The sequence below is a fragment of the Pinus tabuliformis genome, chromosome 1_2, assembly GCF_031772625.1.
Source record: "Pinus tabuliformis cultivar Carrire ecotype Pingquan chromosome 1_2, CPIR1, whole genome shotgun sequence".
Lineage (NCBI taxonomy): Eukaryota > Viridiplantae > Streptophyta > Pinopsida > Pinales > Pinaceae > Pinus > Pinus tabuliformis.
Window position 1 is genome coordinate 1,170,525,522 of NC_142298.1, and position 25,116 is coordinate 1,170,550,637.

At 38.8% G+C, this 25,116-nt stretch overlaps 1 protein-coding gene across 1 annotated transcript; it reads right to left on the bottom strand.

Moving 5' to 3' along the window:
* Positions 1 to 3,460: 3,460 nt before the first annotated feature.
* Positions 3,461 to 9,410, bottom strand: LOC149210387 (uncharacterized). The gene is made up of 9 exons (XM_089396713.1): positions 9,314 to 9,410; positions 8,896 to 9,209; positions 8,609 to 8,775; positions 7,471 to 8,507; positions 7,096 to 7,368; positions 5,751 to 6,953; positions 4,984 to 5,607; positions 4,359 to 4,868; positions 3,461 to 4,246 (listed from the first exon to the last, which is right to left on the bottom strand). Exons 2-9 carry the CDS (start codon positions 9,147 to 9,149, stop codon positions 3,614 to 3,616), a joined length of 4,701 nt encoding a protein of 1,566 aa, XP_089252839.1. The 5' UTR covers positions 9,150 to 9,209; positions 9,314 to 9,410; the 3' UTR covers positions 3,461 to 3,613.
* Positions 9,411 to 25,116: the final 15,706 nt, after the last annotated feature.

Consider the following 25,116-nt stretch of genomic DNA (forward strand, 5'->3'; position numbering starts at 1 on the left):
TTTTTCACTTTCTACACTTGCAGACTATGAACTTGACAGGCACAGCTGCCTCTATATGAATGCTTCGGCATCTACAAATTGTAATTTCTCAATACTAATAGAAATTACGACTTTTTCCCAGGGGAAAAAAAAATAACAATAGTGGGCTTCTATGGGCACAATAATAGCAATATGGGCACTACATGGGTACATCAATATAATAAGTGGGTTATACTAATAACAATAAGGGGTTACACTAGTAGTATAGGGGCCTAACAGAGTCCTTCGCCATTAGATTGAAAAAAATGATTGAAATAGTTATAACGAGCTTCCTCGGTTGGAGAAAATGATAAGCGACACATTTGAATCATACAACACCGAAATCTTGCAACAGAGAGGATCGATTTGAGGTCCTCGACCTCAAATTCATGTAGCTCGTCACAGACCTCATGGAATTGAAGTTACCGTCAATTTTTGTCGTGTACGGGCATGCTTCTGCAGGGGGATTCATTTTCGTGTTAGCCCATGACTACAGATTCATGAGAAGGACAGAGGGTTTCTCTATATGAGCGAGGTAGACCTGGGTTTCGTCATTCCTCCCGACGACATGTCCATCCTCAAGAGAAAGGTTGATTCTTGTTACTTGACGAAAATTATGATGGGTGGACGAAAGTACTTTGATCCCATGGCCTTTAAAGCGAGTTTGGTGGACTATGTTCACGATAATTTTTCTGAAACCCTAGAGGCTGCCATTGATGCAATTGTTAAGATGGATCGGAAAAAAGGAATAAGGAGGTTTACCTGCAACTCAGGCTCTCTCTTTTCTTCGAACCTATGGAGAAACTCCGACTGGTTTCCAAAGAGGGTTCTCCACTACTTTCCTGCCCCTGATTTTTGTATCTTTAAACATTTTTTAAACTTTGTGAACCCCATGCATCAATTGTTTGAGTACTCAAGTATATGAATATTATGCATAATATTTGCATACACAGAAGCTAGTGCATTCTACTTTGTTCTTTTGGCAGTTGACAGGCTTCCCAAATGTGAAAAGTGGCTTACTGATAATGATGATAGGAAAGAAGAAAAGGCCACATGGTGGCTGAATCGTTTGATGGGGCATGCAAAGAAGTCGTCATCAATTGATTGGCCATATCCATTTGTGGAGGGAAAATTATTTGTTCTTACATTAAGTGCAGGTTTGGAAGGTTATCATGTGAATGTGGATGGGAGGCATGTGACCTCTTTTCCTTATCGAACAATGAATTGAAGAACCCTTTAGAGTACAATATTTTCTTTTATATCATCTCCACATTCTTGTCCATGTTAAGCAAGTGTTGCATAATCATTTTTTTCAAGTTCAAGAAACTTTATGGCTTTAGTATGAATGAATGTATGCACTAAATTTATATGTGGTTGGACCAGGGATTTGTGCTTGAAGATGTCATTAGCTTCTCTGTAATGTTGACATTGATGTGCATATAGTTGTTTCTACTTCCTTGCCTATCTCACATCCAAGCTTTTCACCTCAAAGACTTCTCGACATGTCAAGGATTATGATGCCAATATCATCATGGTCAAATAAAAATTAGAATGGGGAATTTCATAAGTGGCGAGAAAGATTCAAGATTTAGATGACATCATCACATGGTAAGAGAAATACAATTTATTCCAACCAATGTACACTCATTTCTACAAAGTGAAATATATTGGTTTTCCACCAACATTTATTAAACCAAATTTATGAAATGCATTTGAAGACATTGAGTCACTATGGAAAGAGAATGGCGAACCTAGTTGAGGCTATGGAAATGATTGAGTTAGATAAAATACAATGGTCCAAAGAGACGAAATAATACCATTCTTCTATATTTTGGACATTTTACACAAGTGAAATAAGGATAAGAAACAACAAGTAACTAAATTAACAACATCATATAACAAATGATGACGCAGTTTATTAATGTTCCCCTTACTACTAAAGTCTTTCTATTAAGCTTTCCTCATAAAATTAGGCCAATTTCTAATGAACAAAATCTATTATCCATTGCATTGTGAATTAAGGTGATATGAGATTACTTTGTTATGAAATGTTTGATTTAAATCATTTACTTATAACGGTTCCAGAATCTTAATGAAGAGCATTTTTATAAATCCTTTAGAGCGAAGTGTTGTGCATTACCTTCCTCGTTGGAATCTCCAAACATAACATATGATAAAAAGGAAACACCAGTAAAGAAACAAAATTCCATAAAATTTTGACTTCTTTCTTCTATGCTATTGTTTCTTATGCCATTGTCTTAGGGTGTTTCCTTTGCAACATGTGCAAATACTAATTATAAAAAGAATGAATATGAGTTAAACATATATACATTTAAAAGACGTGTAACAAGATTCCTAACCTTGGAGATTCACCCTTATTTTTTTTATGGAGGTTCTTAATATTTAAGTAATTTTTGCTACAATACCATGGGCCAATACCATAGTTTATCAATGCCACATGCCCAAACAACCATAACTCATTTCACAATCAAAATATCTTATTTATATTTATTTCACTTTAATTTTATAATATTTTTTAATTAAATTGGAAATAAAAAATTACATAACTAACTTTGAGTACCATAGTTTATCAATGCCACATGCCCAAACAACCATAACTCATTTCACAATCAAAATATCTTATTTATATTTTATCACTTTAATTTTATAATATTTTTTAATTAAATTGGAAATAAAAATGACATAACTAACTTTGAGTACCATAGTTTATCAATGCCACATGGCCAAACAACCATAGCTCATTTCACAATCAAAATATCTTATTTATATTTTATTTCACTTTAATTTTATAATATTTTTTAATTAAATTGGAAATAAAAAATGGCATAACTAACTTTGAGATAAATTTCAAGTCTTTATTAGTGACAACCATAAATATTCCATATAGATTAAATCCCTACCATCCACCTATTAATTATTGATAATTAAATTAAAATAAAATCCTATTCCAAAATAAACATATTTATAAACTATTTTTATAAGGAAAAACACATTCAATTCATTTATATAATATTTCCAATACATAAATGATGTAACCTCAAAATTAGAAAAGAAGAAGATAGAGTAAAGAAATAAAACTTACGCTTTAATATAAGGAAAAAAAAAATTATAAGCCTGCTAGGACTATATCTTCATCATGTCTAACTTCTCACCCCAATCAAAGGGATACCACAAGATTTGAACCCAAAAACTTAGAGTTGATTAAGACCTTATTTCCACGACCATTACCAATTGACCTACCCCAAAATAACACAAGAAAAAAATCTATAAAATATCAATATTTTTAAAAAATCTATAAAATATCAATATTTTTAAAATAAAATAACTTAATTTATTTAACAACTAAATATCTTTTATATAAAAATACAATACAACAGCTCAAAATACACACATCCTAAAAGCTAATAAATGGAAGATTGAAAAGGTTCAAGTATATACTACACCTCAATAATTACTAAGCAAAACTAAAATCATTGGAAATGAAAAATCTTACCCTTAAGAAGTGTACAATATTGAATCATCATTAAATGAGCTAGGTGTTCCCTAATTAAGGTCTGCATTCGCCTATAGGAGGTCACTCGCCCTCGCTATCTACATCATCATCGTCAGAAGAACTCTCATTATCTTCGCCATCAATTTGTAGCATTTCTTCTAATTCAAGCAGGGTCTTCTTCCAACTTGTTTGATTACCTTTGAGCAATTGTTGCATCAATTCTTTTACTCTGTCATCTGAATATTTTTCAGATAACAATTTTACAATTTCTTTCCCCTTTGTTGTTATCAAATTTCCATCTTCATCCATTATAAACATCCATGGAGAAAACATCCATGGAGAAGGATTATGAAATTTATCATGAAGGACCCTCAGCATTTCCCGTAACTGTTGATCTTTGGCTTCAATTCCCTCTTTCAAAGAGTGAATACGCGCCCAAAATCTCATAGCTTCATACTCACATAAACTTAACGAAAAGATTCCTCCCATCTCTTCTGATGACATTTTGGAAGGTTCCCAAGAAAACAATCCAAGGATTGTAGCAGTGAAATACCCCAATTTTCCTCGTCCTCGTGTATCATGAAAAATTGGAATATAAATAATGTAAATGATATCACTCAATTCTGTCAACACATCCTTCATGGAATTTGTAAACTCCTTTTCGTGACAGCAGCATAAGCATATCATTTTTTGCTGACCCGTTGCCTCCCTCAACTTTTCATCATCAACGACAAGGAGAGGAGAAAAAACAATTAGAAATGAAAATCGTTTTCTTTTTCCTTTTCAAAATATACAAAAAGCAAACAAATAACAGGTAGTTACTGACCTGCTCTGCCACACGTTCCAAATGCTGGAAAAGAAACATTGCATGAGACATAGCCTCCATTTGTGTCTTTCCTTTTTGTATTAATTCCTCCTCTTTTTCCGCCGTAAAAGGATAAGCTGCTGCCCCCCATGTGTTTACCATACGCAGTACACCAGGATTCCTATACGGTGCGATTGTCCCGTTGCTTTCTATTATCCTCATTCTATTCGGGTACCACTTGTCCCATCCTTCAGGCCATCGTGGACACCCTTCAAGGAGAAAATACTTGGTTGCATTTGTCATCTGCCACGGATTTTGGAGGACCAACCATGGAACCTCACTTGAAAACTTCTCAGATACATCCAATTTTGAATTTCCCTGCATTACTGGAACTGTTATAATTTCAAAATTAAATCTCTCTTTCTCCACATTGTACATCTCCACTAAAGCGCGAAGAGCAATAGCATAACACATGTTGGCAGGCCTGATGTCTAATAAAATCGTTTTCCCTTTCAATTCGTCTACTCCGACCTACAATTTTCATATAAACACAAACAAAATAATTAATAGTCAAGAAAGGGAATTTGGAACTTTTATTTTAAAATATTTGAAGGAAGAGTTATCCACAAAATATAGAACTTAATACCTTCGTGGATTCACCATCCTTGTCCTTAAGAAAGGAAAGAGAATTTTCCTCTTCTCCTCCTGCGAAGAGCTCTCTTAACAAATCTATAGTACTCCCTCCAGGTCTTTCTGCCAGTTGCTTCAATTTAAGGTATCTTCCGCACTTCGTCACCACAAAGTCCTCCACCCCACAATTATCAAATTTGAAAAATTTCCAACGAGAAAGGTATTTATCACCTTTTTCCCCACTCACAATCTCCGCGGTCATTTGGAAACTGCTGGTAAGTAGCCGGTCAATGTCCATCCGTAAGATAACAACTAATGGGATCAGTTTTTGAAATAATGCCTTAGCGTCCCCGTTAGCCGGAGCATGCCCCAGTATTCTATCCGCCACTTTCTTAGGCAACTGATCCCAATGATTGCCAAAATAAACCATTTCGAAATGTGTTTGAATATCATCTATACTCTCCTCAAGTAAAGGCAAAGGAAAATCAGGACGGAATTCCTGTTGGCCATCAAACATAACAAGCAGCAGCGTGTGCAGAGGAAGACCAGATATATTCAGTGGCTCTCTTTCTCCATTAGTGAGCATGCTGTCGAATTTTGATTGTAACTGCTCTAGAAGATTCTCCTCATTTGATGAACCCTGAAGAGAAAGCTAAAGTGAGTGGAAAGGAAAAATAATGTATGCTTTGCAATTTTTTCCCCTGTGATATGTTTTAGGATCTAAACATTAAAAGAGTTAATTATAATGTGGGAACAGAAAACATGTTTGAAAATGTGGATCACCTGCTCTGTATACACAGCACAAGACCATGATTGATTGCATTGTTGTGCTTGAATTTTCTCCCATCTTTCCTCCAACAACTTGCTTCCTGCGATGCGCAAAATTTGTAGCTTTTCCATCTTTAGCATGCTGTCTATCCATTTCCCTTCCAACTTATGGCAATTTCTTACATCCAGAACTTCCAATGAGGTGAGGCATTGGAAATCCTCAGGGAGCTTCTTTAGCTTGTTGCAGTCTTCCAGTGATAGAACTCGCAGTCCTGAGAGACCTTTGAAGTCTTCACATAATTCTTCAAGAGTCGAGCACCCTGATATATCCAAGTGCTCCAAGTACTTGAGTTGGTTGAAACTTTCTGGCAGCTTCTGTAGCCTGCCACAGCTCCTCATAATTAGTTTTCTTAAATTTGTTACTTCTCCAAATCGCTCCGGAAGCCTCTCTAGACTGTCGCAGCGAGTCATGACAAGCTCTGTTAAAGTGGAGAAATTGCAAAACCCATCCGGCAGATCTTTTAAAGAGGTCCACCTAAAGTCGATTGAATTCAACTTCAGTTGCCCAATGCTTCCAGGAACACTACTTAGTCGGTGACAAGAACATAGTTCAAGTTCAACAAGCGATGTTAACTTTTCTAAGCCACAAGGGAGATCTTTAATGTTTTCACACCAGGATAAGTCCAATAATCTCAATGATGAAAGCTCCTCAAGACTGGTAGGAAGAGCTTGTAGACTTTTGCAACCGTACAAACGGAGTTTTTGCAATGATGTGAGCTTTCCAAGACGGCTAGGAAGCGCTTTTAGACTTTCACACCAGGACAAATCGAGTTTTTGCAATGATGTAAGATTTTCAAGCTCGCTAGGAAGCGTTTTTAGACTTTGACAGCCGCGCAAATAGAGTTCTTGCAGACAATTCTTCAATGATCCCAAACCTTTTGGCAGCTTCGTCAAACCAGAACAGTGATCCATTCTCAACACTCTTAAATAACCCAGCCTTGAAATAGACGCCGGTAATTCCTTTAGATTTTGGCAACCTGAAAATGATAGTTCCTCCAAACTATTTCCCAGATCTCCTAACTCTTGAGGTAAGCTTTTGAACTGTGCATTCGCCAGTGTCAGTACTCGCAACTTGCTTAGTTGCTTAATACAGGTGGAAGAGATACGGAAGGGAACGGAATTTAATTGAAATTTGATGTGTCTGAGGCTGGAAGGCATCTGCATATTATGCAATATATATGAAAATCATACTCTAACCATTAAAAATAATAAAACTGCGCATGATATAGTGTTTTAGATATTCCATGAAAAATAAGAAGAGAAACAACTGGGACCAACCAGATATTTTAAGTGAACTTACTTGAAGTAGATTCTGTAAATCTTCCGGGTTGTAACATAAATGTCTGAGGTTCTTGAACCGCTTTAGGTTTGACAAATCAAAAGGGAGATGGGAAGTTATGGCACTGAAAAAAACCAGCTCTTTAAATGTATTTTTACATTTGCCCTCCACATCTGTTAAGGGTCCGAGTTTAAGAACTCTTAAAGATCCAGACATCAAATCTAGCTTTTCAAATGGTATACACAGTGGATCTTTGTTGCCGCTCGCCCATATGCCTTTGATCATTCGAAGGTCCTGTATATTTATTAAATATTAGAGTGAGTCATAAGAGTCCAGAGAGACACATTTTGAAACAAAACTGTATATGATAAATATTTTAGTTGAAAGATTGCGTACCTCATCTTCTTTATCTAAAAACTCTTGAATGTCATTTGGACTGGCCAATCTGAGCCTTTGTCCTTCTGTCTTCTGGAGACCAATTGCCAAGATGACGTCGTGTACCTTTGCAGTCATACCTTTCGCATGTTTGGTGACTAGCCCTCTTTTTTCCAGACTTTCTAGTTCAGACTCTCCCATAATATTTGAAAGTGTTTTCCAGTCCCATCCTTCAAAAAATGAACAAATATCCAAAAATGGATCTTGCAAGGTCTGGTGAAGATATTCATAGGCAAAGATGTAGAAGTTTATGTTCTCCCCAATTTTACCCTTCCAGTTTTCTTCGCTCTCTTCCATCACTGTTCTATAAGCTTTTAGTGTGTCTTTTTCGGAGCTTATGAATCCTGCTACCACCGTCAAAAGCTTTGGTACGCCTCCACATTTCTTGACTATCTCATCGATTTGGCTAGGATCTAGTACCTTCAATTTGTCACCCAGTGTGTTCTTGAAAAGTTCCGCTGCCCCTGCTTCAGGAAGGCTTTGAATAGCGTAGCATTCTGTTTTTACTTTTTTGCGCACTATTATACCCTCTGCATCTTTATTTCGTGCAGTTATGAGCAACCTCAATTTTTTGGCATTCCCCATATTCTTAGGGAGAACCTGATCAAGTGCATCTCCACGTTCTTGAACTTCATCCCTAATCAACACATTGTCTATGTAAATAAAAACCACTTCTTTCTCTAAGATGCTCTTAATTTGTCCTTGTCCTTCTTCATACCTTTGGAACTCAACTTTTGGCTCTTCTCCCATCCTCAAAGCTTTTATTATGAATTTTTGCAACTCTACTATATTTGGAGTTGACGCTATAGTATCAAACAATCTAACATAAGAATATTTATATCCTTCTATTTCTGCATTAAGCAGCCGTTCAAACACGGCATCGGCAAGGGTAGTCTTTCCCATGCCACCAAAGCCATGCACCATTACTGCTACAGCATTTTTGTCACTTCCCATTTCTAGCCGTTCAATAACTTCTTTCAATGGATCTTCGATGCCAACTGTTGCAACATATTTAAACACAAAAGATCATAAACCTCTATAAACTCCAAAACTATACAAATATTTAAAATAACATCTTTTTCAACAGTACGCAATTTACCTGCGCCTTCAGGATGTCCTGGATACTGTAGCTCCATAGGTTTTTGTCGGCGCACAATGGCATCGTAAAGACATAGATTAAAATTTTTCTGCATATGGGTGTCTGTTTTTGCTAACCTTGTTTCAAATTTAGCCAACTCTTCTCCATTCACAGCAGTTGAGAAAAACCTGCCTTAAGAAATTTATTTAGATGACTATTTGATAAAAGGGGTCGAATTTATTTAGAATTTAGCATCCATTTACACAATGTTAATGAATGAGACTAAAGTATGTTAAGTGAGTACTCACTTAGAAACTTTTGTAGCAGTCATTTGAGTGCAGCAAGCGAGAGAGGCTTCAACTATCAACGCTATTGCTTCCCTGATAGAATCCTCCATCGATTCGTTCAATTCAGGCCGTTTTCGAAGTTCATTAACATGTCGGGCCAATTTATCCATCTCCTTAAGTAGGGACAAGCAGGCTCCTTTATTTGTCGAGATGGCTTCGTACCGCTCCAAAATATTTGCCACTACAATAAGACCTGCGGCACCCAGGTGTGCCATGCCCACTCGCTTAACAATATCCCGAGTGATTGTCTTCGCGTCGCCAGTTGGAATCTCTTTCTGTGTATTAACACATAGAAGTAAGAGCATTTTTAAAGTAGAACGTTTAAATAAAATCAAGTAATGATCATTAATGATTAAACTGAGTTATATTCAATACGTACAATGCCCTCAATTCCCTCCGCGAGCACCTCTTTTAATGTCCAAAAAAATTTGGAATCCGGCCAGTAATTTCTGGTAGCCTCCGGCTTTGACGGGCTATTTTCCCCCTTCTTCTTTTTTTCTTTTTCTTTCTTCTTTTCCTCTTTTTCTTTCTTTTTCTCTTTTTCTTTCTTCTTTTCCTCTTTTTCTTTCTCTTTCTCCTGTGAAAATCATTATCAACATAAACATAAAATCAAATGCGTTATCGACATAAACATAAAATCTAATGCTTAAAGATAATAATAAAAGAATTGATACGAGTCTATTTTATTTATTTCAACCTCTAGATGTGGGCTTCAAATTTTTTAATTTTTTTAATAAATCAAAACACAGGATTGAATATTAACAGAATGTTCTGCATCGTATAACCTGATTGACCGCCGTGATTGCACGGAGGGTTGCGTCTTGCGCGTTACAAACATTTATTTAATAAATATTTAAGTGGCTGGCTGCCCGACGTGTTAGTGGCGAGGGGAATCGGTTCAGCCATTCGAGGCCACGTGTTAGTGGTAAGGGTATCGATTCAGACGTTTTAGTGGCGAGCGGGATCAGTTCAGCAAACACTTATGGAAATCCATTGGCTTTATCGGTAAAGCTTAAAACCATTTAAATGTTACATAATCTCTGTTGTCATCATTGGAATGATCATTTGTTGGTAATCATTAAAAATAGACATTTATGAGATATATCTTCATCTTTTACTTTGATGATATATCTGGAGTCGTGGGAGAAAGACATTTATGAGATTTATCTTAATCTTTTACTTTTTTTCTATTTCTTTACCCAATTCGATGTTAGGAAATATTAATTTCAATCACCACTTTAAACACACTAACAATCATCATCATGTTTGCTTAGTGAACCACTACACAGTTGCAATTTTGTTTACAGCCATAAGGACACCGGTCAGAATAGAAGTTCAGAGCAGACTATTCCGCAACACATCACGGAGGTTAAACCATTTAATGAAGTTTAATAAATAGATATGGGCAAACATTCATTCTGCGATTGTTGCCCACACTCCACAACACTTGCAAGTTCAGAAAATCATTTACTATGTAAAATTGTCCATGTTGCGTATTAATGTGAAATTCATATGTTAGGATAAATATGCAAGGAAAAGTCATTTGTATGTTGGACATGTTGGGCAAGGTTTAGAGCGAGAGGAGCCGACCATTCCGCAACACATCACGGAGGTTAAAGCATTTAATGAAGTTTAATAAATAGATATGGGGAAACATTCATTCGGCGATTGTTGCCCACACTCCACAACCCCTGCAAGTTCAGAAAATCATTTCCTATGTAAAATTGTCCATGTAATTAATTCATATGTTAGGATAAATACCCAAGGAAAAGTCATTTGTAATGTTGGGCATGTTGGGCAAGTTTTGGAGCGAGAGAGTCTCTTAAGTAGTGAGGAGAAAAGGAGGAAATTTTGGTGGGCGCGTGAAAGCCAGTTTTACTGAGTTTTAGAGAAGTTTACTCCCCAACCCAGTAATGCCTAAATGGCAGTAAGTATGGCAATAAGTATGTTGTGTTTTTCACTTGCAATTGAAGCTTCCATTTATCAGGGCAATGTAATTTTTTTATGTTTTGACATATAATATAAAGTGTGCTCAGTTGCGTTATGGTTTTAATTTTACACAAGTAAATTTCCGCAACCTCTTTTATTTTACTCTGTTTTGTCGTGAGTGAACTCTGTGTTTTTTTTACTCTACTTTGCCCTCTGTGTTTTAATTAAGTCCTTGTGTGGTTGTTGCGGCAACCTAAGATTTACCTTTCTGCAACTCAAGTTGACCTTGCCTACTTTGTGGCAACCAATTTCCGAGTTCCTTTGCCCTCGTAAAATTTATTTCCTAACATGGTATCAGAGCGGGTTAAAAATTGTTAGTGTAAAAACAAGTGCTTTTACTAGCAATTAAAATTTGTTTTTGAGGGTAGAATTTTTGAAGCGTATTTACCAACAAGTAAAAAGTTTCTTTTACACTCAGAAATGGCAACATCAAGCACAAGCTTGACTAATCCTCAGATACCTCAGTTTAATGGCAAAAATTATGATTATTGGGCTATTACAATGAAAGCCCTGTTTTCGTCTCAAGATATTTGGGATTTGGTGGAGAATGGTTTTCAAGAACCAGCAGATGCAGCAGCATACAATGCCATGTCTCAAGAAGAAAGAGATCTATTGAGGGACAATGGGAAGAAGGATTCAAAAGCCCTATTTTATATTTTTCAAGCAGTTCATGAAAGTATTTTCCCAAGGGTTGCAGAAGCAATGAAGTTCAAGCAAGCATGGGACACCCTCCAGATAGCCTGCCAAAGCATGGCAAAAATGAAGACAACAAAACTGCAAATGCTGAGATGAGATTTTGAAACACTTTGTATGAAAGAGTCAGAGAATGTAGACTCATTTTTTACACATGTAATTGGGTTGGTTACTCAAATTAGGTCTCATGGTGACACACTTGAGGAAAGAAGAATAGTTGAGAAAGTTTTGAGAAGTTTTCCAGCAAGGTTTGATGCCATATTTGTGGCCATAGAAGGGACAAAGGATCTCTCGCAGTTCTCAGTGGGTGAGCTTCATGCATCACTGATTTCTCATGAACATGGACTGAATAGAGCAACAAGCTCCTCATTGGAGCATGCCTTCAAGACCCAAGTTTCCTTTGGTCAAGGTCGAGGCAGAGGGAGATCATATGCTAGAGGAAGAGGAAGAAGCCCACACAGAGGTGGAAGAAGCAACCCTTCAAGCTCAAGTGGAAGAGGCAGCAATCAAAATCCAAGTCAAGGCCCAAGCCAAAATCAAGCACAAAGTCAAAAGTATGATAAATCTCAAGTTCAATGTCATTATTGTAATAAGTATGGACATTATGCAAATGAATGTAGAAAGAAGCAATATGACATTAGTAACAAACCAAGTGTAAATTTCACAAAAGAAAAACTTAACCATGATAGCATGTTTTTAGCTTGTAATGTAGCACAAGAAAAGCAAAGTGATATATGGTATCCAGATTCAGGGTGTAGCAACCACATGTCAGGGAACATAGATATGTTTTCCAATCTAGATGAAAGTGTGAAATCTGAAGTGACATTAGGGACTAATAGCAAAGTCTTTGTCATGGGAAAAGGAAGAGTTAATATCCTAACAAGGAAGGGGGAGAAGAAGCACATCTCAGATGTTTACTTTGTCCCTGGTCTAAAGAATAACCTCGTAAGCATTGCACAGCTAATGCAAAAGGGCTACAATGTCTTCTTCAAAAATGATGTGTGCACAATTTTGGATAAGCCTCCAAGCAGACAATTGATTGCAAAGTTTCAGATGATAAATAATAGAATGTTTCCCCTAAAGATAAGATCAGATTTGAAAGAAGAAGGTGCACAAGAACAACTTTCAATGAACTTACAAGAGGATGGAAGAAAATAGGCAACTGTCACACAAGTGAACTATCAAGCAGAGGTCAAAGATGAAAACTGGTTATGGAATTTGAGATTTGGACATCTCAACTTTAGAGGTTTGAATTTGCTACATAGGAAAGGCATGGTGAAGGGATTACCACTCATAGAAAAATCGAACATCCTATGTGAAGGATGCATCTTGGGCAAGCAACATAGAGAGACATTTTTAGCCGGAAAGTCAGTAAGGGCAAAGGCACCTTTGGAGATTGTCCACTCAGATTTATGTGGACCAGTGTAGACACCATCGATTGGTGGAAGCCACTATGTATTGACCTTCATAGATGACTACAGAAGGAAGACATGGGTCTATCTCCTAAAACAAAAAAGTGAAGTCTTTGAGCGCTTTCGCCAATACACAACTCTTGTTGAGAAGAAAGTGGACACTACATCAAAGTTCTCAGGATTGACAGAGGTGGTGAATACATCTCAAATGATTTCCTTCGATTTTGCAGGGAACATGGAATTCACAAGCAATTTACAACAAGATATACACCTCAGCAAATGGTGTGGCAAAAGGAAGAATAAGACCATTATGGAAATGGCAAGGAGTATGTTGAAGGAAAAGAATTTTCCAAATGATTATTGGGCTGAAGTTGTCACTTGTACAACATATATCTTGAATAGGTGTCCAACCAAAAGCGTCAAGAACGTGGTTCCTGAAGAGGCATGGAGTGGAAGGAAGCATAGTGTTACTCACATGAGAGTTTTTGGATGTGTGGCGTATGCACATGTCCCGGATGAGTTGAGGAATAAGTTGGACAGCAAGGGGGAGAAATGTATATTTGTTGGATACAATGATGAATCCAAGGCATACAAGCTCTACAATCCATTAACCAAGAAGGTCATAATCAACAGAGATGTGTAGTTAATACAAGAGGAAGCATGGGATGGAAGTTTAAAGAAGACAGTCAATGTGAAAGCATGTATACCGCATGAGGACAAAGAGGAATTAACAGCAGCAAGTAATTCCTCAACTGTGACTCCCTCTACTCCTATTCAAGCTCAACAAAACAGGCAGCAAACAACACCATCAACAAATAATAGGATAGCGTCACGCAGTCAAGAAAGTGCTTCTCCAAGCATGCCACAAAGCACAACACCAAGTGACATATCAAGCCCATCTTCAGCAAGCATAAGAAGACCAAAATTCAGAAATTTGAATGAAACATATGAGCAAGATGAAGTTGATAACAGCGCTAGCCTGAATTCATTATTTTCTTTTTTTTGACATGTAGATGATCCAATCCATTTTGAAGATGCAATCAAAGATGAAAAATGGGTTGCGACAATGGAGGAAGAAATAGAAGCAATAGAAAAGAATGACACATGGGAGTTAGTGAACTTGCCGAAAGGAAAACAAGTCATTCAAGTGAAGTGGGTCTATAAGACCAAGAGCAATGTTGATGGGAAGATTGAAAGGCACAAAGCAAGGCTAGTTGTCAAAGGATACAAGCAACAACATGGAAGAGATTATTCAGAAACGTTTGAGCCAGTCGCGAGGATGGAGACAGTGCGTACAATTGTGGCGATTGTCGCACAACATAAATGGAAAGTATATCAAATGGATGTAAAGTTAGTGTTCTTGAATGGAGTGCTGAAAGGGGAAGTGTATGTTGCGCAACCGCCTGGTTATGAGGTAGAAGGAAAAGAAGACAAAGTGTATCGGTTGTGGAAAGCTCTTTATGGGCTGAAGCAAGCATCGCGTGCATGGTACAGCAGGATAGATGCTTACTTGTTGGACAATGGTTTCGACAAATGTGACGGTGAGCCTAGTCTCTACATCAAAGAGAATGATGGTAAGATTCTCATTGTTGTCTTCTATGTAGATGACTTAATTTTAACAGGCAGTGATGATTTTCTCATCGCTGATTTCAAACAAGTCATGAAGAATGAATTTGAAATCACTGACTTGGGCTGTTAAGATATTTTTTGGGCATAGAAGTAAAGCAAATAGAAAATGTTATTTTTATCTCTCAAGCAAAGTATGTGGCGGACATGTTGGAGAGGTTTAAAATGCATAATAGCAAGCCTGCACCAACTCCAACTGTCATGGGGTTGAAGTTGAGCAAAGAAGATTGCAGTAGCAATGTTAATCTTACATTATACAAGAGCATGATAGACAGCTTGATGTATTTGACTGCCACTAGGCCAGATATAATGTATGCAATGAGTTTGGTGTCAAGGTTCATGGAGACACCCAAGGAGACACATTGGCAAGTAGCGAAAAGAATTCTAAGGTATGTCAATGGGACAAAACAGTATGGCATTTTGTGCACTGCAACAAATGATTTTAGGTTGGTTGATTACAACGACAGTGATTGGGCAGGAAGTGTCGATGAGAAAAAGAGCACGTTGGGTTATGTTTTTCATTTGGGTTCAGGAGCCATTTCAAGGGCTTCCAAAAAGTAGCCAATAATTTCATTGTCAACAATAGCAACTGAATATTTCGCTACAACAACAGCAGCTGTTATAGACATTTTTGTGCCTTACAGCATTGAGCATGAAATGTCCATAATATAAGGGATCCAAAGTCCCTAAACATGTTGTTCCTACCCCTAGAGGAACAAGGCTAGCAAACTACAGCAATTCACAGAAGTTCTCCACTGAAAAACACTCAAAAACAAGTCAATTCAGGATCATGTCAACTGCTCCACTGAGCATCTGCGCTGAATGTCAACTGCTCCACTGTCTACCTGCGTTGAATGTCAACTCCAACAAAGGTTACCTGCGCTGAGCGTAATTGGACAAGTGGCAGGCTCATTCCTCAATGTGTCAATGCCCAGGAAGCTTCCAAAATGACACTTGCATCAAGGAATTCGACTGGTGATGAGTAAGAGGTTCCAAATCTCCAAGTGGAAGCAAGAACCTCCAAGTGGAATCAAGAACTGATAGAGGGGGAGGACACTAGTCACATCTCAAGCTGACTCATCCTCTCTCCAAATATCTATATATGGATCTCTCCTCCATGAGATCTAGAGGCTGGAAGGTTGTGAATGCAAAGAATTGCTGCTAGTTTGAGATCTGAATCATTGGGTGCTTAATGCTTTGAAAGGGGGTGAAGATAGGAATTTCATTTGCTGGGAAGAGGCGCTGGATTGGAGCCCTTTGGGTTGTATCTCTTCTCAAACCCTTGTTATTCATCAATAAAGCTATCTTGCTTTCTCCTATATGCTGACGTTGTCTTGATGTATGATTGCATTAGTGTATTTGATTTATCTAATCCTGAATCATTTGTGAATATGAATATCTATCTTTGAGTTGTGTTCTTCTCTTGTCGCAAGTAGCTGTTCTCTTGTGATCTCGCAGGTATCAAGTAGCTGTTCTCTTGAAGCTGGGCAAGCGAGGAGGCAAGTAGCTGTGAACACCCAAAGAGAAGAGGATCTAGATCGAGGGACAAACGGAAGACATCGGTGAGTCCATTGATCTCTCCTCTCTTTCAATTCATAAAGGAAGAAATACTTAGATAGCTGTTTCTGTTTGTTGCTAAAGTACTATCACACTTTAGGTGGATAGGATCGTCCTGCATAGGCATTTTTCCCCACAACAAATTGGCGACTCCACTGGGGAGATTTGTTTAGTCATTTTATTTGTGTCTCTTTCATTTGTTTATTTCATAGACTCAACAGCAACAATCGAACTGCATCTGTTTCTCAGATTGCAAAGTAGATAGTGCTGCCTTGATCCAGTCTTTGGATGAGCCTATGATCTGAACAATAAACTCACAAATGATTTGATGATCCTTGTGATAGATCTTAGTACCCCCCTCAAAGCATCGCTTTGATATTACCTTGCTTGTGTCTCTGATTTGGCCTGAAACAGTTGATTTTTGAGCAATTTGTGACCCAGAACTTGAGGGAAACGAGAGTTTCTCCTCTCAGCGCAGACCCAGTGAAGGCAGTTTGCATTTCAACGCAGTTCCCGAAGGGAGTACCTACGATGAATGTCAAACTGACTGTGTTGAGGGTGCGTTGATCCAGTTTGGCCTTGTGCTACTGGGGTTCTCTGCCTTCTGTTGCCCTGTTTTGATCTCTGTTTTTGCAGCCATTAACCAGCATTGGTACTGATCTGAAAACTCCTTTTCTTGGCTTGCATTCCGCCTCATTTTTGTGCAAAAAGATTATGAATGTTTTTATGTGTTTGTGACTTCGTTCATAGTTTTCCTTTACAAGAGTGAAATAATCATCCTGTAGCCCTTGATTCAGATCTGATTGTGATCTTAGGAGAGAGTTCATTGGCTGTTTGCAGATTGATTATGCATTTGCTTTTGTTTATGGTTTGAGTTTGTCTCTTTTGAATGTCAAAACAAGTATTCATTTCGAGAATCGTTATGTGTTGTAATCTCTTCTACCCTCTCTGATTTCGAAAAAATAATCTTGTTTGTATTGATCATTTAAAAGAAAATTCAAAGTTGTGCAAAAAGCTTTCTTTGTAGGCATCAATACTAAGAAAGCGGAAAACAAACACCTGCATTGTGCATATTGCATTTTGATAGTTTGCATGTCTGATTTAGGAAAAGTGCATTAGAGTGTGCTGATTGCTTATTGTGAAAAGATGATGTCTTTCTTTTCCCTTGTAGTTAGGATTTTCATCTGTTGAAAAGATTATAAAGCTTGCTTATCATCTTTAGACTGCATTTAGGAAGTTGTATAATACATCTCGTGGTGATCCATAAAGGCAAACTGCTAAACAAGATCAACCTAAAATAAACTGAATGAACTTAACAACGCTTTGTAACATAACGCACAACATAGAGGTTTAGGCTAGAGACGTGTTCCGGCGTCGTAAAACCTGGTATCTTACCGTTGAGTGGTTGGGTGATTCCTCCACGGTGAAGCGATAAGTATCTGTACGGATTGTGCTCCCACGTACCGTCGCGTATATATTGGGAGACCCCTATAGGAATAAAGCCTTTATCCATAGGAAGTCGTGTCGGCCGCCCTACGATTCGCAATGCAGTGAACACAGCATTCACGAAGATCGACCACCCGTACCTTAAAAAGTATTCTGTGGTTTTGCGAAAAGTTTGGCACACCCTCTACCTAGAATTCCAGAGCAGTTCCTTTTGGATTTTTCAGACTCTATAACGGAAAAAGTCCATCCGAGCATTTGTCACTTCGGGCTCATTAAAACATCGAAGGAGACTAGAGTCATCTTTAGCTTTTTCTCGACTCTTTAAAACTGAAAAAGCAAGTTGTGTCTAAAGCGTCGTTAATAAATTTATTTTAAACGGAACAAAATCACCTCCTATTCCTGCGTTGATCTTTTGGTTGAAAAAAATGGAGCACACCAACCAAGGAGTTCCCCTTGGTGGAAATCCTAGTCCCTTCTCCTCTTGGGGAGATGTTGGTGCACCCCACATGGCCACATTGTCGCTTCCAGGACTGACAATTGGCCTACCTGTCTGGCTTTTTTCAACCAATGTAATTCAGAACACCACCATTCCTGAACAGTCGAATCGACAGCTAGATGAGTCTAGAGTTAACCTCCAGCCTTCTACCTCTTCTAACTCTTCCTCTCCCGCTTCCTCTTCGCTTGAGGGAACTGGTAAAGATAAAAACCAAGTTCCTAAGGAGAAGAAGGAGAAGAAGAAGAAAGAGAAGAACAAGAAGGAGCCAAAGGTGACTGGGGGCAAACATGAGTCATCTAGAAAAAATCCACACACAGCACTGACCGGGCCTAAATCGCCATGTGTCATATGCAAAGGAGACCACTTCCATCGAGATTGTCCCTGTATTCCCCGGATACTAAGGGACTGGTCCCCCAGATTGCACAATCCGGTAGCATCAACCTCTGATAGCCATGTTGAATGCATTCCGTCAACTAGCGAGAGTGAAGGACAGAGAGGGAGAGCAAGATCTCCCTGCAGACTGTGTGAAGGCGATCACGCCATCCACCGTTGTCCATTCTTAGACGAGGCGAAGAGAGTTTTGGAAGATCGTCCGGTTTCACCGTTACGACTTCCTCCTGGATACAAAAAACTCGTGCCAAGTCCCTCATTAGTTGAGAATCCAGCTGGCCCGCTCAAGTGGTCAGCTGAAGCATCGGTCATTGAATATGAACCCACTGAATCCGTACCTGACGAAAGTCAAAAGGTTGAAACGGCAGTTGACCCGGTATTGCCTTCAGAAGATTCATCTTCGAATGACTCCATCACTGAAGAGAAGAAGGATGACACCATCCAGATTCTTTTCATCAACACAGACTCCGACGAACAAGGGGGCACCCCTCCCATTCCTTTATCGCAGGAAGGAAGTTCGTCAGAGTGATATCCGGCCGTCTATTCGGTCCCACCACCAAGCAACCTGGTTGTGTCCTTTGATTGGAACCAACTAGGCAGACCCCGGTTGCCAGCAAACATACCATTTCGAATTATAGTCCAAATATACAGAATGGTAATGGCTGGCACTATCATTGATGAGGGGGCATCTGTGAGTATCCTTTCCTCTATTGCTTGGAAAGCGCTTGGTTCGCCAGCGCTTTTGCCTGAGATGAGAAATCTATCAGGCTTTGATAAGGGAACCAGTCGCCCTTTAGGGATTCTCCCCAATGTGCCCATTACATTGAGGAAGAAGACAGTTCAAATGAACGTCATGGTCGTTCAAGGACCCTTGGATTATAACCTACTCCTTGGACGAGACTATATATATTGCATGGGAGCCATTGTCTCCTCACTCTTTAGAGTAATGTGTTTTCCACACGAAGGAAGAGTGGTCAAGCTCGTAGACCAACTTTCATTTCCGGGATCACGCATCGCAAATAGTCAAATACCAACCCTAAATGGTCTATTCACGCGAGAAATGCCTCCACCCCCAGTTCTTCTTCCCGATGAGTGCGAGTGATTCGGAAAGATGTAACTGGAACCCAGGGGGCATGCATCCTGGTCTGCTTCGGGCAGAAAGAACTTTGGGTATAGAGTAGGTTTCCGCGGGAGAATATGACTAGTTCGTACCCCGTCCGTCTAGGAAGAGGGGTTGTTCTAGAATAAGATTCTTTTGTCAAAGTTATGTGTTTGACGGAACAAGGTCACTCACCTTTGTCTATTTCGGTAGACATCGCCAAAGAAATGTTTAGTTTGAAAGATTAACAGAACAATCTTTGGGTAACCTGAAAGAGGTAAGCCTCACCCATTAAAACAAATGTTTTGACGGATAAGTAGGGGCAGCCTTGAAATTGTACTTTTTACCTGGGGACATGCAAACCTTTTGGAGTACAAGCAAAGAGCGGTTATTTATCTGTTTTTTGGATTAGTCGTTTCCTAACTTGCATAAAGAAAGGAGGTGGGGCAAACGTCAAAATTTGCCAAATTAGGAGCATAGCTTCGTGAGATAAAGCTCCATAAAAAATAGCTATCTCACAAGAGACATTTCTTATCATATGACTGGTATATTCGAGCAGTTTTAGCACACAGTTCATGCTCGTTAAAAAATAAACGCAAAGATCCGAGCAGTTTTAGCACATAGTTCATGCTCGTTAAAAAATAAACATAAGGTTGAGCAGTGTTTTGGCGCATTCAAGCTCGTTAAAAAATGAACCTATCCCGGTAAATAACCATTGTGAATGTAACCTTATTAGCCATAAAAGCCTTGGTCGTGTTTGCACCGTCACCTCCACTTTTCATTTGGCCGATCGTTCGCCTCCATATGATTGTTTACCCATTTTGAGGAACAGCTGCGAAGAGTGATTTCACTAAGCCATCCTTGTGACACTGCCATGATTGGAATATTCCAAGCCATACCTGGAATCTGCTACTGCCCTGTTCATCACTCGTTCCTCAAAAGACGAGTCTTCTTTAAGCTCTTTTCAACTGACTCGTAAAATATGAAAAGATTGCCGAGTTTTGGCCTACCAGCTCGTTAAACGACCGGAAGAGCTATCCCTCCTCTAGATTTTAATCTTTTTGGACCTGAGGGATTATTGCACAAAAAGATCGAGCGCTTGTTTAGTTCGGCTCGTTAAAACTATCGAAAATTCATCCCTTCTGTATTGTTTTATACTTTTTCGGACTTAAGGGATTAGATGACGAAAAAGGAACTTTGGAGTTAACTTTATGTACCTTTTTAGACTCTCTAAAATTGAAAAGGACCGAGTTATCTTTGTCGTTAGACTCGTTAAATGCATTAAATAGCGACAAACTTGTCTTTAGACGAGAACGAGTTTCCCTATCGCTAGGCTCGTTAAAACATAGCGATGGGCTTGCCCGAAGGGCAGGTTATAGAACAAGAATATGTTATCCTCCTCAAGCTTGACAAAAATAAAGAGGTACTGGTCAGAAATGACTGGGGAAAAATTGGGAGAAACAAGAAAACTTTGATGGTAGCAAGTCGCTCTTGAACATGACACTTTTCCTCCGTACCACAATCGGGTTGGGTTGTTTCATTCACCGGTCACATCCATGGTCTCGCCAAACCATCCATTTGGGGTAATGCTACCGATCCATCGTATCAGTGTCGCCATATGTTCAAGAGAAGTCATTCAGAAGAGTCAACCGGGTCCCATCCACTGCCATACATTATCCTTCATCCGTTCATGACCGCCACCCTGAATCATATTTCACAGATCGTTTTCACCTCATCAAAATCATTAGCTCCGTTCCGTGTCATTGATGTGGGATTCATTAAGGCCCTCCTTTAACGGATCGTTTCTTGTCGACATCAGCTCATTATCCGAGAAGTTGATCTAGGAACAACCCCTTCAGTACTTTGAAGCTTGCATGCCTCAATGGCAAGTTTCTCACTTCCGGCGACAGGTATACATCAATGACCTTCGACCGAAAGATTTTGCGTGGTGTTCGACGCCAAGTCCTTTATTCACACCACGTGAATTGTACTGCAGTACCTTGAGGGTCATCATCCTTATCGGTGATTCCTCTCGCGCTTGTTAACGGTTTACATCATTGACCGGTAATCAAGCGATGTCTTTCCATGTTCGACTTCAGAAAATTCTCACATGGATCGACTTGTACATCGAGTGAAGATCGGACGAGATTGAAGACCCTGGATCTAGTTCATCCATCCGGGCTGCGATATATATTCAGGAAATAAAGACATTGACATGTACAGCGTTGCAGCAGATAATCATCCTACAAAAAGGGATGATGATTTCATCATAATCATCAGTGTACCATCAGACGATTGTCTATTCTATGTACAGAAAAATGAATTTATAAAGCTGAGCATGGGAAATGCCCAACTCAGCTAGATCATGAAAGCAGAATGAAAAATAATGTATTGTATTGTATTGTATTACAGGTCTCCTCCCGGCAATGAATGAACTTCGGATCCCCCTGATAAAGCATTTCGTTCGATAAACAACCTCTTACTTTAGGGGACAACTGTTATAGACATTTTTGTGCCTTACAGCATTGAGCATGAAATGTCCATAATATAAGGGATCCAAAGTCCCTAAACATGTTGTTCCTACCCCTAGAGGAACAAGGCTAGCAAACTACAGCAATTCACAGAAGTTCTCCACTGAAAAACACTCAAAAACAAGTCAATTCAGGATCATGTCAACTGCTCCACTGAGCATATGCGCTGAATGTCAATTGCTCCACTGTCTACCTGCGTTGAATGTCAACTCCAACAAAGGCTACCTGCGCTGAGCGTAATTGGACAAGTGGCAGGCTCATTCCTCAATGTGTCAATGCCCAGGAAGCTTCCAAAATGACACTTGCATCAAGGAATTCGACTGGTGATGAGTAAGAGGTTCCAAATCTCCAAGTGGAAGCAAGAACCTCCAAGTGGAATCAAGAACTGATAGAGGGAGAGGACACTAGTCACATCTCAAGCTGACTCATCCTCTCTCCAAATATCTATATATGGATCTCTCCTCCATGAGATCTAGAGGCTGGAAGGTTGTGAATGCAAAGAATTGCTGCTAGTTTGAGATCTGAATCATTGGGTGCTTAATGCTTTGAAAGGGGGTGAAGATAGGAATTTCATTTGCTGGGAAGAGGCGCTGGATTGGAGCCCTTTGGGTTGTATCTCTTCTCAAACCCTTGTTATTCATCAATAAAGCTATCTTGTTTTCTCCTATATGCTGATGTTGTCTTGATGTATGATTGCATTAGTGTATTTGATTTATCTAATCCTGAATCATTTGTGAATATGAATATCTATCTTTGAGTTGTGTTCTTCTCTTGTCGCAAGTAGCTGTTCTCTTGTGATCTCGTAGGTATCAAGTAGTTGTTCTCTTGAAGCTAGGCAAGCGAGGAGGCAAGTAGCTGTGAACACCCAAAGAGAAGAGGATCTAGATCGAGGGACAAACGGAAGACATCGATGAGTCCATTGATCTCTCCTCTCTTTCAATTCATAAAGGAAGAAATACTTAGATAGCTGTTTCTGTTTGTTGCTAAAGTACTATCACACTTTAGGTGGATAGGATCGTCCTGCATAGGCATTTTTCCCCACAACAGCAGCATATCAGGCAGTTTGGATGAGAAGGATGTTGAGGGATCTTCGCCGCGACCAAGAGGAAGCAACAACTATTTTCTGTGATAACACATCTACAATTGCATTGTCAAATAATTCGGTCTTTCACAATAGGACCAAGCATATTGATGTTAAATATCATTTTATCAAAGAGTTGATTAACACTGATGAAATTATGTTATCGCACTATAGGTCACAGGAATAGTTTGCTGATATTTTCACAAATCCATTGGCACGTGAAAGTTTTGTTTATCCCAGATATTGTTTTGGAATTGTCAAGGTGGCAATGGTTATTAAGGGGGAGCATTAGAAATATTAATTCCAACCACCGCCTTAAACACACTAACAACCATCATGTTTGCCCAGTCAACCACTACACAGTTGTGATTTTTTTTACACGCAAAAGGACAAGGGTCAGAACATAAGTTTAGAGCAGACCATTCCGCAACACATCATGAAGGTTAAAGCATTTAATGAAGTTTAATAAATAGATATGGGAAAACATTCATTCCGTGATTGTTGCCCACACTCCACAACACCTGCAAGTTTAGAAAATCATTTACAATGTAAAATCGCCCATGTTGTGTATTAAATATTTTGTCTATCATGTAACTAATGTGAAATTCATATGTTAGGATAACTATGTAAGTAAAAGTCATTTTTAATGTTGGGCATGTTGGGCATGTTGGGCATGTTGGGAAAGTTAGGGAGCGAGAGTCTATGAGGTAGTGAGGAGAAAATCATGGAGGAAATTTTGGTGGGCATGTCAAAACCAATTTTACAGAGTTTACTCCACAACCTAGTAATGCGTAAATCACAGTAAGTTTGTCGTGTTTTTCACTTGGAGTTGTAGCCTCGATTTATCATGCCAATGTAATTTCTTTATGTTTTGACATATAATATAAAGTGTGGTCAGTTGCATTATGGTTTTAATTTTACACAAGTAAATTTCCGTAGCCTCTTTTATTTTACTTTGTTTTGTCATGAGTGAACTCTGTGTTTTAATTAAGTCCCTGTGTGGTTGTGATATCCTCGCCGCAACCTAAGATTTACCTTTCCACAACTGAAGTTGACCTTTCCTACTTTGCTGCAACCGATTTTTGAGTTCCTTTGCCCTCGTAAAATTTATTTTCTAACATTCGATGGCATCCTTGGCTTCCTCGGACAACATGACACAACGAAAATTATTCACGGGCTTCCTCGCCTCCATTGTACTCCATGGTGGCCCTCTCTTCCACATGAAATCTATCAAACACAGCCTTCCCTCTCGCAAGTAAGTAGACAAGCCACAATTTATTGATTGAGAAAAGTGCTCTGTTCGCATTTCGAACAAGGTATGTTGCAATCTTTTGCTAACTTTGGTTGTTTGTTTGAGTAATTTGTAGGAGGGGATTGTCCAAATTTTTTCAGCAGTAATTCGTAATCATTCATGTGTCTAACAGATGTGAAATTCGTGGAAGACCTTGCCAAGCCGGTGAAAAAGCTCAAGGGCTCTCGTAGCTGGGAACTCATAGTAAAATCATATAATAATCAAACAAATCGAATGTCAATATTCTCGACAGGCTCAAACTAATCCATGAAAATACCTCAAAAAAATCCCATAGATCGAAGATGGGCATGAAATATGGTCGTTTAATTCCCATAAAACTAGATAGACTACATTTATCGCCTCCTAAATAAATAATATACAGTAGACAATACACAAGTTTACAGATCTATAGCCAACATAGAGTGTCGAAAATTGTACATAGAGCTCAAACCTCCACAACCACTTTTTGGTCAATTGTAAACTTCTAAAACCTTGACAGGTTTTGAATGGGGGGAAGAAAACCATGTTATAATGCTTCAATATATTCATTTTTAACTTTTTTTCCTACTAT

Excerpts from the sequence above, each read along its gene's own strand:
- LOC149210387 (XM_089396713.1), bottom strand. The coding sequence starts at position 9,149 with ATGGCACACCTGGGTGCCGCAGGTCTTATTGTAGTGGCAAATATTTTG. Across the intron at positions 8,508-8,608 it reads AGGACATCCTGAAGGCGCAG|TTGGCATCGAAGATCCATTG; the intron begins GTAAATTGCGTA and ends ATGTTGCAACAG. Across the intron at positions 4,247-4,358 it reads TGGAACGTGTGGCAGAGCAG|TTGAGGGAGGCAACGGGTCA; the intron begins GTCAGTAACTAC and ends GATGATGAAAAG.